The sequence below is a fragment of the Halictus rubicundus genome, unplaced genomic scaffold (assembly GCF_050948215.1).
Source record: "Halictus rubicundus isolate RS-2024b unplaced genomic scaffold, iyHalRubi1_principal scaffold0781, whole genome shotgun sequence".
Lineage (NCBI taxonomy): Eukaryota > Metazoa > Arthropoda > Insecta > Hymenoptera > Halictidae > Halictus > Halictus rubicundus.
In genome coordinates, this window is record NW_027489322.1 from 1,003 (window position 1) to 20,809 (window position 19,807).

The 19,807-nt window shown below is 32.9% G+C and overlaps 1 protein-coding gene across 1 annotated transcript; it reads left to right on the forward strand.

The window, feature by feature from the left end:
- The first annotated feature begins 10,891 nt into the window (after positions 1-10,891).
- LOC143364630 (uncharacterized) lies at positions 10,892-14,599 on the forward strand. Its single transcript, XM_076804874.1, has one exon. The coding sequence runs from the start codon at positions 10,892-10,894 to the stop codon at positions 14,597-14,599; it is 3,708 nt and encodes a 1,235-aa protein (XP_076660989.1).
- Positions 14,600-19,807: the final 5,208 nt, after the last annotated feature.

Consider the following 19,807-nt stretch of genomic DNA (forward strand, 5'->3'; position numbering starts at 1 on the left):
ATTCTGGTATATTCTTCTATATTCTAGTAATATTATGGTATATTCTGGTATATTCTTCTATATTCTTGTAATATTCTGGTATATTCTGTTATATTCTTCTATATTCTAGTAATATTATGGTATATTCTCCTATATTCTAGTAATATTATCGTATATTCTCGTATGTTCTTCTATATTCGAGTAATATTATGGTATATTCTGGTATATTCAAATATATTCTGGTATATTCTGCTATATTCTAGTATATTCAGGTATATTCAGGTATATTCTGGTATATTCTTCTATATTCTAGTAATATTATGGTATATTCTGGTATATTCTTCTATATTCTTGTAATATTCTGGTATATTCTGTTATATTCTTCTATATTCTAGTAATATTATTTTATATTCTCCTATATTCTAGTAATATTATCGTATATTCTCGTATGTTCTTCCATATTCGATAAATATTATGGTATATTCTGGAATATTCAAGTATATTCTGGTATATTCTTCTATATTCTAGTAATATTATGGTATATTCTGGTATATTCTTCTATATTCTAGTAATATTATGGTATATTCTGGTATATTCTTCTATATTCTAGTAATATTGTGGTATATTCTTTCATATTCTGCTATATTCTCGTATATTCTATTATATTCTGTTATATTCTAGTATATTTTGGTATATTCTCGTATATTCTTCTATATTCTAGTAATATTATGGTATATTCTGGTATATTCTTCTATATTCTAGTAATATTATGGTATATTCTGGTATATTCTTCTATATTCTAGTAATATTATGGTATATTCTGGTATATTCTTCTATATTCTAGTAATATTATGGTATATTCTGGTATATTCTTCTATGTTCTAGTAACATTATGGTATATTCTCGTATATTCTTCTATATTCGAGTAATATTATGGTATATTATGGTATATTCTTGTATATTCTGGTATATTCTGGTATATTCTAGTATATTCAGGTATATTCTCGTATATTCTTCTATATTCTAGTAATATTATGGTATATTCTGGTATATTCTTCTATATTCTAGTAATATTATGGTATATTCAGGTATATTCTCGTATATTCTTCTATATTCTAGTAATATTATGGTATATTCTGGTATATTCAAGTATATTCTGGTATATTCTGCTATATTCTAGCTTATTCTCGAATATTCTTCTATATTCTAGTAATATTATGGTATATTCTGGTATATTCTGGTATATTCTGCTATATTCTAGTATATTCTGCTATATTCTAGTATATTCTGGTATATTATCGTATATTCTTCTATATTCTAGTAATATTATGGTATATTCTGCTATATTCTTCTATATTCTAGTAATATTATGGTATATTCTGGTATATTCTTCTATATTCTAGTAATATTATGGTATATTCTGGTATATTCTTCTATATTCTAGTAATATTATGGTATATTCTGGTATATTCTTCTATATTCTAGTAATATTATGGTATATTCTCGTATATTCTTCCATATTCAATATATGGTATATTCTGGTATATTCAAGTATATTCTGGTATATTTCTGCTATATTCTAGTATATTCTCGAATATTCTTCTATATTCTAGTAATGTTATGGTATATTCTCCTATATTCTAGTAATATTATCGTATATTCTCATATATTCTTCTATATTCGATTAATATTATGGTATATTCTGGGTATATTCAAGTATATTCTGGTATATTCTGCTATATTCTAGTATATTCAGGTATATTCTTCTATATTCGAGTAATATTGTGGTATATTCTTTCATATTCTGCTATATTCTCGTATATTCTATTATATTCTGCTATATTCTAGTATATTTTGGTATATTTTCGTATATTCTTCTATATTCAAGTATATTCTGGTATATTCTGCTATATTCTAGTATATTCTCGAATATTCTTCTATATTCTAGTAATATTATGGTATATTCTCCTATATTCTAGTAATATTATCGTATATTCTCGTATATTCTTCTATATTCGAGTAATATTATGGTATATTCTGGTATATTCTTGTATATTTCTAGTAATATTATGGTATATTCTGGTATATTCTTCTATATTCTAGTAATATTATGGTATATTCTGGTATATTCTTCTATATTCTAGTAATATTATGGTATATTCTTCTATATTCTAGTAATATTATGGTATATTCTGGCATATTCTGCTATATTCTAGTATATTCAGGTATATTCTCGTATATTCTTCTATATTCGAGTAATATTATGGTATATTCTGGCATATTCTGCTATATTCTCGTATATTCTAGTATATTCTGCTATATTCTAGTATATTCTGGTATATTCTCGTATATTCTTCTATATTCGAGTAATATTATGGTATATTCTGGTATATTCTGGTATATTCTAGTATATTCAGGTATATTCTCGTATATTCCTTCTATATTCTAGTAATATTATGGTATATTCTGGTATATTCTGGTATATTCTGTATATTCTAGTATATTCAGGTATATTCTCGTATATTCTTCTATTTTCTAGTAATATTATGGGTATATTTTGGCATATTCTGCTATATTCTAGTATATTCTCGAATATTCTTCTATATTCTAGTAATATTATGGTATATTCTCCTATATTCTAGTAATATTATCGTATATTCTCGTATATTCTTCTATATTCGAGTAATATTATGGTATATTCTGGTATATTCAAGTATATTCTGGTATATTCTGCTATATTCTAGTATATTCAGGTATATTCAGGTATATTCTGGTATATTCTTCTACATTCTAATAATATTATGGTATATTCTGGTATATTCTTCTATATTATAGTAATACTATGGTATATTCTTGTATATTCTTCTATATTCTAGTCATATTATGGTATATTCTGGCATATTCTGCTATATTCTAGTATATTCAGGTATATTCTCGTATGTTCTTCTATATTCTAGTAATATTATGGTATATTCTTTCATATTCTACTATATTCTCGTATATTCTACTATATTCTGCTATATTCTAGTATATTTTGGTATATTCTCGTATATTCTTCTATATTCGAGTAATATTATGGTATATTCTGGTATATTCAAGTATATTGTGGTATATTCTGCTATATTCTAGTATATTCTCGAATATTCTTCTATATTCCAGTAATATTATGGTATATTCTGGTATATTCTCCTATATTCTAAAAATATTATCGTATATTCTCGTATATTTTTCTATATTCGAGTAATATTGTGGTATATTCTGGTATATTCAAGTAGATTCTGGTATATTCTGCTATATTCTAGTATATTCAGGTATATTCAGGTATATTCTCGTATATTCTTCTATATTCTAGTAATATTATGGTATATTCTGGCATATTCTGCTATATTCTATTATATTCAGGTATATTCAGGTATATTCTCGTATATTCTTCTATATTCTAGTAATATTATGGTATATTCTGGCATATTCTGCTATATTCTATTATATTCAGGTATATTCTCGTATATTCTTCTATATTCTAGTAATATTATGGTATATTCTGGCATATTCTGCTATATTCTATTATATTCAGGTATATTCTCGTATATTCTCGTATATTCTAGTAATATTCTGGTATATTCTGCTATATTCTAGTATATTCTCGAATATTCTTCTATATTCTAGTAATATTATGGTATATTCTCTCCTATGTCCTACTAATATTATCGTATATTCTCGTATATTCTTGTATATTCGAGTAATATTATGGTATATTCGAGTAATATTACGGTATATTCTGGTATATTCAAGTATATTCTGGTATAATCTGCTATATTCTAGTATATTCAGGTATATTCAGGTCTATTCTCGTATATTCTTCTATATTCGAGTAATATTATGGTATATTCTGGTATATTCTTCTATATTCTAGTAATATTATGGTATATTCTGGTATATTCTTCTATATTCTAGTAATATTATGGTATATTCTCGTATATTCTTCCATATTCGAGTAATATTATGGTATATTCTGGTATATTCAAGTATATTCTGGTATATTCTCGAATATTCTTCTATATTCTAGTAATGTTATGGTATATTCTCCTATATTCTAGTAATATTATCGTATATTCTCATATATTCTTCTATATTCTAGTAATATTATGGTATATTCTAATATATTCTAGTAATATTATCGTATATTCTCGTATATTCTTCTATATTCGAGTAATATTATGGTATATTCTGGTATAGTCTGATATATTCTGGTATATTCTGCTATATTCTAGTATATTCTGCTATATTCTAGTATATTCTTCTATATTCTAGTAATGTTATGGTATATTCTGGTCTATTCTTCTATATTCTAGTAATATTATGGTATATTCTCGTATATTCTTCCATATTCAAGTAATATTATGGTATATTCTGGTATATTCAAGTATATTCTGGTATATTCTGCTTTATTCTAGTATATTCTCGAATATTCTTCTATATTCTAGTAATATTATGGTATATTCTAATATATTCTAGTAATATTATCGTATATTCTCGTATATTCTTCTATATTCGAGTAATATTATGGTATATTCGAGTAATATTATGGTATATTCTGGTATATTCAAGTTTATTCTGGTATATTCTGCTATATTCTGGTATATTCAGGTATATTCAGGTATATTCTGTTATATTCTTCTATATTCTAGTAATATTATGGTATATTCTGGCATATTCTGCTATATTCTAGTAATATTATGGTATATTCTGGTATATTCTGCTATATTCTAGTATAGAGGTATATTCTCGTATATTCTTCTATTTTCTAGTAATATTATGGTATATTTTGGCACATTCTGCTATATTCTAGTATATTCAGGTATATTCTCGTATATTCTCTATATTCTAGTAATATTATGGTATATTCTGGTATATTCTGGTATATTCTGGGAATATTCTGCTATATTCTAGTATATTCTGCTATATTCTAGTATATTCTGGTATATTCTCGTATATTCTTCTATATTACTAGTAATATTATGGTATATTCTGGAGTAATTCTTCTATATTCTAGTAATATTATGGTATATTCTGGTATATTCTTCCTATATTCTAGTAATATTATGGTATATTCTGGTATATTCGTCTATATTCTAGTAATATTATGGTATATTCTGGTATATTCTTCTATATTCTAGTAATATTATGGTATATTCTAGTATATTCTGGTATATTCTGGTATATTCTGCTATATTCTAGTTATATTCTGCTATATTCTAGTATATTCTGGTATATTCTCGTATATTCTTCTATATTCTAGTAATATTATGGTATATTCTGTATCTTTTTAGTAATATTATGGTATATTCTGGTATATTCTTCTATATTCTGGTAATATTATGTAATATTCTGGTATATTCATCTATATCTAGTAATATAATGGTATATTCTGGTATATTCTTCTATATTCTAGTAATATTATGGTATATTCTGGTATATTCTTCTATATTCTAGTAATATTATGGTATATTCTGGTATATTCTTCTATATTCTAGTAATATTATGGTATATTCTGGTATATTCTTCTATATTCTAGTAATATTATGGTATATTTTGGCATATTCTGCTATATTCTAGTATATTCAGGTATATTCTCGTATATTCTTCTATATTCTAGTAATATTATGGTATATTCTGGTATATTCTGGTATATTCTGGTATATTCTGGTATATTCTAGTATATTCAGGTATATTCTCGTATATTCTTCTATATTCTAGTAATATTATGGTATATTCTGGTATATTCTTCTATATTCTAGTAATATTATGGTATATTCTGGTATATTCTTCTATATTCTAGTAATATTATGGTATATTCCAAGTATATTCTTCTATATTCTAGTAATATTATGGTATATTCTCGTATATTCTTCCATATTCAATATTATGGTATATTCTGGTATATTCAAGTATATTCTGGTATATTCTGCTATATTCTAGTATATTCTCGAATATTCTTCTATATTCTAGTAATGTTATGGTATATTCTCCTATATTCTAGTAATATTATCGTATATTCTCATATATTCTTCTATATTCGATTAATATTATGGTATATTCTGGTATATTCAAGTATATTCTGGTATATTCTGCTATATTCTAGTATATTCAGGTATATTCTTCTATATTCGAGTAATATTGTGGTATATTCTTCTATATTCTAGTAATATTATGGTATATTCTGGCATATTCTGCTATATTCTAGTATATTCTATTATATTCTGCTATATTCTAGTATATTTTGGTATATTTTCGTATATTCTTCTATATTCAAGTATATTCTGGTATATTCTGCTATATTCTAGTATATTCTCGAATATTCTTCTATATTCTAGTAATATTATGGTATATTCTCCTATATTCTAGTAATATTATCGTATATTCTCGTATATTCTTCTATATTCGAGTAATATTATGGTATATTCTGGTATATTCTTGTATATTCTAGTAATATTATGGTATATTCTGGTATATTCTTCTATATTCTAGTAATATTATGGTATATTCTGGTATATTCTTCTATATTCTAGTAATATTATGGTATATTCTTCTATATTCTAGTAATATTATGGTATATTCTGGCATATTCTGCTATATTCTAGTATATTCAGGTATATTCTCGTATATTCTTCTATATTCGAGTAATATTATGGTATATTCTGGTATATTCTTCTATATTCTAGTAATATTATGGTATATTCTTCTATATTCTAGTAATATTATGGTATATTCTGGCATATTCTGCTATATTCTAGTATATTCAGGTATATTCTCGTATATTCTTCTATATTCTAGTAATATTATGGTATATTCTTCTATATTCGAGTAATATTATGGTATATTCTGGTATATTCTTGTATATTCTAGTAATATTATGGTATATTCTGGTATATTCTGCTATATTCTAGTATATTCAGGTATATTCTCGTATATTCTTCTATTTTCTAGTAATATTATGGTATATTTTGGCATATTCTGCTATATTCTAGTATATTCTCGAATATTCTTCTATATTCTAGTAATATTATGGTATATTCTCCTATATTCTAGTAATATTATCGTATATTCTCGTATATTCTTCTATATTCGAGTAATATTATGGTATATTCTGGTATATTCAAGTATATTCTGGTATATTCTGCTATATTCTAGTATATTCAGGTATATTCAGGTATATTCTGGTATATTCTTCTACATTCTAATAATATTATGGTATATTCTGGTATATTCTTCTATATTGTAGTAATATTATGGTATATTCTTGTATATTCTTCTATATTCTAGTAATATTATGGTATATTCTGGCATATTCTGCTATATTCTAGTATATTCAGGTATATTCTCGTATGTTCTTCTATATTCTAGTAATATTATGGTATATTCTTTCATATTCTACTATATTCTCGTATATTCTATTATATTCTGCTATATTCTAGTATATTTTGGTATATTCTCGTATATTCTTCTATATTCGAGTAATATTATGGTATATTCTGGTATATTCAAGTATATTCTGGTATATTCTGCTATATTCTAGTATATTCTCGAATATTCTTCTATATTCTAGTAATGTTATGGTATATTCTCCTATATTCTAGTAGTATTATCGTATATTCTCATATATTCTTCTATATTCTAGTAATATTATGGTATATTCTAATATATTCTAGTAATATTATCGTATATTCTCGTATATTCTTCTATATTCGAGTAATATTATGGTATATTCTGGTATATTCTGATATATTCTGGTATATTCTGCTATATTCTAGTATATTCTGCTATATTCTAGTATATTCTTCTATATTCTAGTAATGTTATGGTATATTCTGGTCTATTCTTCTATATTCTAGTAATATTATGGTATATTCTCGTATATTCTTCCATATTCAAGTAATATTATGGTATATTCTGGTATATTCAAGTATATTCTGGTATATTCTGCTTTATTCTAGTATATTCTCGAATATTCTTCTATATTCTAGTAATATTATGGTATATTCTAATATATTCTAGTAATATTATCGTATATTCTCGTATATTCTTCTATATTCGAGTAATATTATGGTATATTCTGGTATATTCTTCTATATTCTAGTAATATTATGGTATATTCTGGTATATTCTTCTATATTCTAGTAATATTATGGTATATTCTGGTATATTGTTCAGCCGCGAGTTAAACAAAAGATCCCCTTGAAAATCCGCGGCACCGCTATTTCAAGGTGGGACCAGGGACCGATCCCTTCAAGAATAGTTTAATAGTTTTACTCGCGACTGACAAATCGGCACATCCCAACATTTGGCGTGCAGATGGTATACACGTTTTATGACACGGGCCTCTAGGGCTGTTTTTGAGAAAGTCGCCTTCACGAAACCTTTCTTAATTGCCCATTAGAATTTTCCTCGCGCCCTCAACAGCCAACCGTACTGTCATAAAACGTGGACCTACAAAGGTGGCATCGCGGGACCATCCGACGGTCCCTGGCCGATGAACATCGGGCCCACAGCTGTGATTTCGCCCGCCGAAATCCAGCGACGTTGCCACCCCGAAATGGAATACCCCCACTCCACGCCAACGCACCCCGAGTGCATGGAGAGTTGGGGTAAAACTTTTAGTCTAAATGCAACTCCCGCAAAGGCAACATCGAGATTAGACTCCGGAACTCGTCAACACGCGGACCAGCCGCTATAGTTCCGTTTGCTCCTTGCAGCATTAAATTCCAAATTTATATTTACCATCCTTATCATCCGAAAGGATCGTAAGGTCGCGCCGAGTAGCGTCGTCGAAACACCCTCGATTGAGGAATTTACGCCTCCTCATAGATTCTACGACAGAGTCTACGCCGCGAAAGGTGCCCGCTCCGTCGGAAAGTACATTGGTCCTTCGAGCCGGATCATCAGTGCCGTGTGATCCAAAAAAAATAAATGACACTGAGTGACAGTTACAGTGGACAAAAGACTTTGTGAACGTGATTCAACGCAGCTTTGCGCATCGTTTACAACGGGACAACACCTGCAATCGGGAGATCCTGTCTGGACCAACCAGCATCCCAACAACTTGCAGTATCCCGGATTACCAAGGGCTGGACCAACCAGCATCTGGAAGGTCGCAGTTTGTGGGCCAAGCAATTGACGATTTGGGTCAACGCCAGGTGTCTGACACCAGTTCACCATCCTGAATTCAGCGCATCAAAGGTAGGCTCGTTTTTCGTTCGTCAATCTCCCAAAACATCTCCTTCATCACAAAATGCCTATGACAAACCCATCCTTGTCTCAAGCAACGGCTCTCAGCACTTTAAAGCGTAAGCGCGGCAGTGTAATCGGTCAGATTACGGCATTCTCGAAATTCTTAGATTCCGTCGATACCGAACAACCACCTGACATAGATCTTATAAAAATGCATTTGAACGGTCTCATTGAATTTTGGAAGCGTTTCGATGATATACAATCCGAGCTAGAGGCATTAGACGAAAACCAGGAACCTCGCCGATACGAGATACAAAACGAGTACTACGCGATAGTTGTCAGAGCCAACAAAATAATAGAAAAGGCGCAACCAACTTTGCCCCAACGTCGCGGAACAGTCGAGTCACTCGCGACATCGGTAACTGCTCCGATGGCAATCAAGTTACCAGAAATGCGGTTGCCATCGTTCGACGGAAACATCGAAGATTGGGTATCATATTTCGACACATTCAAATCAACGATTGACTCGAATGAAAATCTGACTCCGTTGCAAAAACTGCAGTACCTCCGTTCAACCTTACACGGAAAGGCGTTGAAGTGCATCTCCGCGTTAAACACGACAGACGCGAATTATTACGATGCAATAGAACTGCTCAAAAAGAAGTACGATTGTCCGCGGAGAATAATCTTAAAACATTGCGACGCAATTAGGGATTATCCGAGATTAGTAAAGGACACTCCAGAGGCGTTAGACGATCTCGTGAACTCGGTCAACCAGCATCTACGAGCCTTGAAAAATCTAGGAGAAGACTTCACAAGATGTAACGGCTCTTTAATATCAATGATATTATCCAAGGTTAGCAGCGACACTGCATGGCTTTGGGAACTAACGATAAAAGGCAAAAACATGCCGTCGTACACGGACCTCTTGGATTTTCTCGAGAAACGCGCAAGTTGCGCACAAACTGGACCATCCAGTGCCTCCGCGGTGCCATTACGCCCTAGACCGAATTTTACAAGCTATCCGCAATCGACACGCCCCAGCGCGAACTTCACAAGCCATCCGCAGTCAACAAGACCACCCGCCAGATCACACGCTTTCGTAACGAGTAAAACACGTCAGACCGCCGATAACAAATCAAAAAACGCGTCGAATTTTAACGAAACGCGTCCAAATTCACAACCGAAGGAGTGCCCGATCTGCTACGGAGATCATAGCACATGGGGTTGCGAAAAATTCCGCGGAATGACTCCCGAAAAACGCAAGTTCGCCGTTGAAAGGGCCAAATTATGCACCAACTGCCTACACCCAGGGCATAGCGCGCAAAATTGCGATCGAGGTTCATGCCGAATATGTCAGCTACGACACCACACGTTGCTTCATCACTTCGAGCAGCAAGCGTCAACAAGCGGAACAATAAACGCTCAATCCGATACAGAATGACGGCTAAGACACAGAGAACAAAACGGAACGGGCTACCATCGAGCGTTCACCATAAACGCAATCACAAACGAAATTTTAGTTACGGCACAAATCCAGATCTTCAACAAAAATAAACGTCCGATAGATTGTCGAGCATTAATCGACACTTGCGCATCGATTAACTTAATTTCTGAACGCCTTGCTCAAAAAATCAACATCCCGCGGATGAAATGCTCGGTTCCCATTGGTTCTCTGAACGCTATGACCACTGTAGCAACCCACGCACTGAAGGCTACTATAGCTTCGCGAGTAAGCAATTACCAACGTTCGCTTACGTTCCTCATTGTGAACGACATCGCGCCTTTCGTTCCAGATCAAGAGATTGATCGCGGAACAATAAAAATTCCGCCGAATCTGCACCTTGCAGATCCGGAATTCCATCGACCGGCACCGATCGATTTGTTATTAGGATCCGGAACAGCCCTCTCAATCTTATGCGTCGGCCAAATTGTCTTGTCACGCCCAGATGAGTCCGATCTCTACCTTCAAAAATCGCAACTCGGTTGGGTCATCGGGGGGAGCGCGCCAGTCACTTCTCCTGCTCATGGCACACTTTGCCACGCGACCACCGCGTTACAATTCGACCTCACCCGTTTCTGGGAGGTTGAAGAAGGCCCACAAAGACAGCATCTGTCTGAATCTGATATAATTTGCGAAAGCCATTTCCAAGAACACACAGTTCGGAATCGTGACGGCAGATACGTCGTGGCTTTACCTTTCAACGAGAAATTGTCGCGTCTCGGAGACTCCAAGGTACAAGCGAAAAAAAGACTCCATTCATTGGAGCGAAAACTCCAACGAGAACCCGCACTCAAGCAAGAGTATCACGCGGTGATCCAAGAATACCTTGACCTCGGACACATGAGCGAACTGCCACAGGAACAACAGTCACCTGAGGGGTATTACCTACCACATCACGGGGTCGTTAAGGTCACCAGTGACACAACCAAACTCCGCGTAGTCTTCGACGGTTCTGCCACGACTAATTCAGGCATAGCATTAAATGACGCTCTCCACACCGGTCCAAAAATTCAAGACGATCTACTCCACATTTTATTAAGATTCCGCATTCATCGATACGTACTGACGGGAGACATTGAAAAGATGTACCGACAGTTCCTTGTACGTCCGGAAGACAGGAAATTTCAGCGTATCCTCTGGCGCGATACTACGGGTTCTATTAAAACTTATGAGCTGAATACTGTGACATTTGGACTATCTGCTGCACCATATCTTGCAATTCGCTGTTTGACACAGCTCAGTCGAGACGAAGGCCACCGCTTTCCTCAAGCCGGCAAGATTTTATTGCGTGACTTTTACGTGGATGACGTTCTGACCGGTACATCGACCATAGAAGAGGCATTATCCTTACGCGAAGACCTCACACAAATACTCAAGACCGCAAGACTGACAATACGACAATGGGCATCTAATGACCTTACTCTTCTGACTGGCTTGCCCGAGCAGGCCATTAACAAAAAATTATACCTGGGAGAGTCATCCACTCTCAAAACCTTAGGGATTGTCTGGAATTCCTCAAACGACTCTATTACGTACGCAGTCGAAACTTGCTCTCCACCATCACGTTCGACCAAACGCAGTATCACCTCAGAAATAGCAAAGATATATGATCCACTAGGGCTGCTCGGGCCAGTAATTATTACGGCAAAAATGCTACTACAAAGGATCTGGACCATAAAGGTTGACTGGGACGAGTCGCTGCCAATGGATATCCATACCGAATGGATACGTTTTTATAATAAATTGCCAGCGCTGAACAACATCACGTTCCCGCGACGCACAATCATTGAATCGCCAAGAAAAGTCGAACTACACGGTTTTAGTGACGCAAGCGAAAAGGCCTACGGAGCATGCCTCTACCTGCGTACAACCGACTCACGCGGTCACACCGAGACAACTCTTTTGTTCGCTAAATCCAAGGTCGCCCCATTGAAAACGATCTCAATACCACGACTCGAATTATGTGGAGCACTTCTGCTAACCTCTCTTGTCGAGACCGCAAAACAAGCGCTACCTGTGGAAATACATAAAACCATCTATTGGACCGACTCCACCATTGTTCTCCATTGGGTGAAGACATCTCCACACACTCTAAAAACCTTCGTGGCTAACAGAGTGTCGGAAATTCAAAGGCGCACAGCTAACGCAGATTGGCGACACGTACCCACTGCCGACAACCCGGCCGATCTTATCTCGCGAGGTCAATCACCAGAAGACTTCCTTCAACCTTCCATCTGGCAACACGGTCCGACTTGGCTCAACGAAGAAGAATCTTTCTGGCCCACTACCGAACTACCTCAACCAGAGACAATCCCAGAACAAAGGGTCGCGATTTGTCTCAAAGCATTAATTTGCGACACCACGATTCTGGACAACTGCTCCTCATGGGGAAAGCTTCAAAGAATCATCGCGCGCTGTCTCCGATGGAAAGGATCTAACACCACCAAAGGAAGTCTGACATCCTCCGAACTAAGATACGCCCACGACGTAATCATCAAACTGATACAAAGACAACACTTTGCAGAAGAATTGCGCTGCCTCTCGAGAAGCGAAATAGGCGTTAAGGGTAAGCTGCAACAACTGAACCCATTCATCGACAAAGACGGAATTCTGCGAGTAGGAGGCCGTCTGAAGAATTCGCGAATTCCATTCGCGCAAAAACATCCCATCGTCCTCCCAAAGGCTCGAATCACGGCATTAATAATAGAACACGAGCATCGAATACAATTACACGCTGGTACACAGGCTACCCTATACGCGATTAGACGCCGTTATTGGCCCATCGACGGTCGGAGTCAGGTAGGGAAAACCATCAGAAACTGCGTCCGCTGCTACCGTGTCCAACCGCCGCCAACACAATACGTGATGGGCGACCTACCTGAGGCTCGAGTCACCGACTCACGCCCATTTGCAAACGTCGGCGTTGATTATTGCGGTCCCTTTTTCATAAAGGAGCGACGATACCGAAGTCGAACCCACATTAAAGTATATGTCGCAGTTTTCGTTTGCCTCTCAGTAAAAGCCATTCACCTAGAATTGGTTAGCGATCTTACCTCCGAAGCATTTATAGCAGCCCTACGTCGTTTCATTGCTAGACGAGGTCATTGTATTAACATTTACTCTGACAATGGCACCAATTTCGTCGGCGCCAACAACGAGCTTCGAGACCTCCGCGAACTTTTGCAGTCCGATGACCACAACGAGAAGGTCAAAACCTTTCTTGCTGACCGATCCATCACGTGGAATTTTATTCCTCCATTAACACCTCACTTCGGCGGCATCTGGGAAGCGGCCGTGAAATCATTCAAGCGTCATTTCTGGCGTATCGCAGGTGCTGAACGATTTACATTTGAAGTGTTCAACACTTTAATTATTGAGATAGAAGCCGTTCTAAATTCACGTCCTTTAACTCCCATTTCATCAGACCCAAATGACACCCTTGTCCTAACTCCTGGCCATTTCCTGATTGGCGACTCGTTAACGAGTCTGCGCGAGCGCGATTTCAGGGATGTGCCATCAAACAGACTTTCAACCTGGCAACATATCCAGAAACTAAAGCAGCATTTCTGGAACCGATGGTACAAGGAGTACCTAAACGAGATGACGAGTCGTTCGAGATGGTCCAGCGGTACACACCCCATCAAGGAGGGCACCATCGTGCTCTTGAGGGAGGACAACGTACCACCGATGCAGTGGCCACTCGGGAGAGTCATCAAGGTCTACCCCGGATCTGATGGCATAGTTCGAGCTGCAACAGTGAGAACAGCCACAACCACACTCGATCGGGGCGTAAAACGGCTTGTACCGTTACCGAACCAGCCAGAGGAGGAACCACGGGATCCAACATCGACGTCAAGAACGCGCGATCCCTCAACCGATAATAACTAATTTATCGTAATCGCTAAGCTTTAGCTCATAAGATAGTTTACTTGTTCATTCTAGTACTTCAAACCTAGCGTATCTTTAATCCTATATAGATTTATTTTGATCGCGAGTCTCTCAACGGGGGGAGGATGTTCAGCCGCGAGTTAAACAAAAGATCCCCTTGAAAATCCGCGGCACCGCTATTTCAAGGTGGGACCAGGGACCGATCCCTTCAAGAATAGTTTAATAGTTTTACTCGCGACTGACAAATCGGCACATCCCAACATTTGGCGTGCAGATGGTATACACGTTTTATGACACGGGCCTCTAGGGCTGTTTTTGAGAAAGTCGCCTTCACGAAACCTTTCTTAATTGCCCATTAGAATTTTCCTCGCGCCCTCAACAGCCAACCGTACTGTCATAAAACGTGGACCTACAAAGGTGGCATCGCGGGACCATCCGACGGTCCCTGGCCGATGAACATCGGGCCCACAGCTGTGATTTCGCCCGCCGAAATCCAGCGACGTTGCCACCCCGAAATGGAATACCCCCACTCCACGCCAACGCACCCCGAGTGCATGGAGAGTTGGGGTAAAACTTTTAGTCTAAATGCAACTCCCGCAAAGGCAACATCGAGATTAGACTCCGGAACTCGTCAACACGCGGACCAGCCGCTATAGTTCCGTTTGCTCCTTGCAGCATTAAATTCCAAATTTATATTTACCATCCTTATCATCCGAAAGGATCGTAAGGTCGCGCCGAGTAGCGTCGTCGAAACACCCTCGATTGAGGAATTTACGCCTACTCATAGATTCTACGACAGAGTCTACGCCGCGAAAGGTGCCCGCTCCGTCGGAAAGTACAATATTCTTCTATATTCTAGTAATATTATGGTATATTTTGGCATATTCTGCTATATTCTAGTATATTCAGGTATATTCTCGTATATTCTTCTATATTCTAGTAATATTATGGTATATTCTGGTATATTCTGGTATATTCTGGTATATTCTGCTATATTCTAGTATATTCTGCTATATTCTAGTATATTCTGGTATATTCTCGTATATTCTTCTATATTCTAGTAATATTATGGTATATTCTGGTATATTCTTCTATATTCTAGTATTATTATGGTATATTCTGGTATATTCTTCTATATTCTAGTAATATTATGGTATATTCTGGTATATTCTTCTAAATTCTAGTAATATTATGGTATATTCTGGTATATTCTTCTATATTCTAGTAATATTATGGTATATTCTCGTATATTCTTCCATATTCAAGTAATATTATGGTATATACTGGTATATTCAAGTATATTCTGGTATATTCTGCTATATTCTAGTATATTCTCGAATATTCTTCTATATTCTAGTAATATTATGGTATATTCTGGTATATTCTTCTATATTCTAGTAATATTATTTTATATTCTGGTATATTCTTCTATATTCTAGTAATATTATGGTATATTCTGGTATATTCTTCTATATTCTAGTAATATTATGGTATATTCTGGTATATTCTTCTATATTCTAGTAATATTATGGTATATTCTGGTATATTCTTCTATATTCTAGTAATATTATGGTATATTCTGGCATATTCTTCTATATTCTAGTAATATTATGGTATATTTTGGCATATTCTGCTATATTCTAGTATATTCAGGTATATTCTCGTATATTCTTCTATATTCTAGTAATATTATGGTATATTCTGGTATATTCTAGTAATATTATGGTATATTCTGGTATATTCTTCTATATTCTAGTAATATTATGGTATATTCTGGTATATTCTTCTATATTCTAGTAATTTTATTGTATATTCTCATATATTCTTCTATATTCGAGTAATATTATGGTATATTCTGGTATATTCAAGTATATTCTGGTATATTCTGCTATATTCTAGTATATTCAGGTATATTCAGGTATATTCTCGTATATTCTTCTATATTCGAGTAATATTATGGTATATTCTGGTATATTCAAGTATATTCTGGTATATTCTGCTATATTCTAGTATATTCTCGAATATTCTTCTATATTCTAGTAATATTATGGTATATTCTCCTATATTCTAGTAATATTATCAAATATTCTTCTATATTCGAATAATATGTTGGTATATTAGAGTAATATTATGGTATATTCTGGTATATTCAAGTACATTCTGGTATATTCTGCTATATTCTAGTATATTCAGGTATATTCAGGTATATTCTGTTATATTCTTCTGTATTCCAGTAATACTATGGTATATTCTGGTATATACTTCTATATTCTAGTAATATTATGGTATATTCTCGTATATTCTTCCATATTCGAGTAATATTATGGTATATTCGAGTAATATTATGGTATATTCTGGTATATTCAAGTATATTCTGGTATATTCTCGAATATTCTTCTATATTCTAGTAATGTTATGGTATATTCTCCTATATTCTAGTAATATTATCGTATATTCTCATATATTCATCTATATTCGAGTAATATTATGGTATATTCTGGTATATTCAAGTATATTCTGGTATATTCTGCTATATTCTAGTATATTCAGGTATATTCAGGTATATTCTCGTGTATTCTTCTATATTCGAGTAATATTATGGTATATTCTGGTATATTCTTGCATATTCTAGTAATATTATGGTATATTCTGGTATATTCTTCCATATTCTAGTAATATTATGGTATATTCTGGTATATTCTTCTATATTCCAGTAATATTATGGTATATTCTCGTATATTCTTCTATATTCGAGTAATATTATGGTATATTATGGTATTTTCAATTATATTCTGGTATATTCTAGTATATTGAGGTATATTCTCGTATATTCTTCTATATTCTAGTAATATTATGGTGTATTCTGGTATATTCTGATATATTCTGGTATATTCTGCTATATTCTAGTATATTCTGGTATATTCTCGTATATTCTTCTATATTCTAGTAATATTATTGTATATTCTGGTATATTCTTCTATATTCTAGTAATATTATGGTATATTCTGGTATATTCTTCTATATTCTAGTAATATTATGGTATATTCTGGTATGTTCTTCTATATTCTAGTAATATTATGGTATATTCTCGTATATTCTTCTATATTCGTGTAATATTATGGTATATTATGGTATATTCAAGTATATTCTGGTATATTCTGCTATATTCTGGTATATTCTCGTATATTCTTCTATATTCTAGTAATATTATGGTATATTCTGGTATATTCTTCTATATTCTAGTAATATTATGATATATTCTGGTATATTCTTCTATATTCTAGTAATATTATGGTATATTCTCGTATATTCTTCCATATTCGAGTAATATTATGGTATATTCGAGTAATATTATGGTATATTCTGGTATATTCATGTATACTCTGGTATATTCTGCTATATTCTAGTATATTCAGGTATATTCAGGTATATTCTGTTATATTCTTCTATATTCTAGTAATATTATGGTATATTCTGGTATATTCTTCTATATTCTAGTAATATTATGGTATATTCTGGTATATTCTTCTATATTCAAGTAATATTATGGTATATTCTGGTATATTCTTCTATATTCTAGTAATATTATGGTATATTCTGGTATATTCTTCTATATCTAGTAATATTATGGTATATTCTCGTATACTCTTCCATATTCGAGTAATATTATGGTATATTCTGGTACATTCAAGTATATTCTGGTATATTCTGCTATATTCTAGTGTATTCTCGAATATTCTTCTATATTCTAGTAATGTTATGGTATATTCTCCTATATTCTAGTAATATTATCGTATATTCTCATATATTCTTCTATATTCGAGTAATATTATGGTATATTCTGGTATATTCAAGTATATTCTGGTATATTCTTCTATATTCTAGTATATTCAGGTATATTCAGGTATATTCTCGTATATTCTTCTATATTCGAGTAATATTATGGTATATTCTGGTATATTCTTCTATATTCTAGTAATATTATGGTATATTCTGGTATATTCTTCTATATTCTAGTAATATTATGGTATATTCTCGAATATTCTTCTATATTCGAGTAATATTATGGTATATTATGGTATATTCAAGTATATTCTGGTATATTCTGCTATATTCTGGTATACTCTCGTATATTCTTCTATATTCTAGTAATATTATGGTATATTCTGGTATATTCTTCTATATTCTAGTAATATTATGATATATTCTGGTATATTCTTCTATATTCTAGTAATATTATGGTATATTCTCGTATATTCTTCCATATTCGGGTAATATTATGGTATATTCGAGTAATATTATGGTATATTCTGCTATATTCTAGTATATTCAGGTATATTCAGGTATATTCTGTTATATTCTTCTATATTCTAGTAATATTATGGTATATTCTGGTATATTCTTCTATATTCTAGTAGTATTATGGTATATTCTGGTATATTCAAGTATATTCTGGTATATTCTGCTATATTCTAGTATATTCAGGTATATTCAGGTATATTCTCGTGTATTCTTCTATATTCGAGTAATATTATGGTATATTCTGGTATATTCTTCTATATTCGATTAATATTATGGTATATTCTGGTATATTCTTCTATATTCTAGTAATGTTATGGTATATTCTCGTATATTCTTCTATATTCGAGTAATATTATGGTATATTATGGTATATTCAATTATATTCTGGTATATTCTAGTATATTGAGGTATATTCTCGTATATTCTTCTATTTTCTATTAATATTATGGTATATTTTGGCATATTCTGCTATATTCTAGTATATTCAGGTATATTCTCGTATATTCTTCTATATTCCAATAATATTATGGTGTATTCTGGTATATTCTGGTATATTCTGGTATATTCTGCTATATTCTAGTATATTCTGCTATATTCTAGTATATTCTGGTATATTCTCGTATATTCTTCTATATTCTAGTAATATTATGGTATATTCTGGTATATTCTTCTATATTCTAGTAATATTATGGTATATTCTGGTATATTCCTCTATATTCTAGTAATATTATGGTATATTCTGGTATATTCATCTATATTCTAGTAATATTATGGTATATTCTGGTATATTCTTCTATATTCTAGTAATATTATGGTATATTCTGGTACATTCTTCTATATCTAGTAATATTATGGTATATTCTCGTATATTCTTCCATATTCGAGTAATATTATGGTATATTCTGG

What these genes read in the sequence shown, in the direction of transcription:
- LOC143364630 (XM_076804874.1), top strand. Translation starts at nt 10,892, where the DNA reads ATGACCACTGTAGCAACCCACGCACTGAAGGCTACTATAGCTTCGCGA.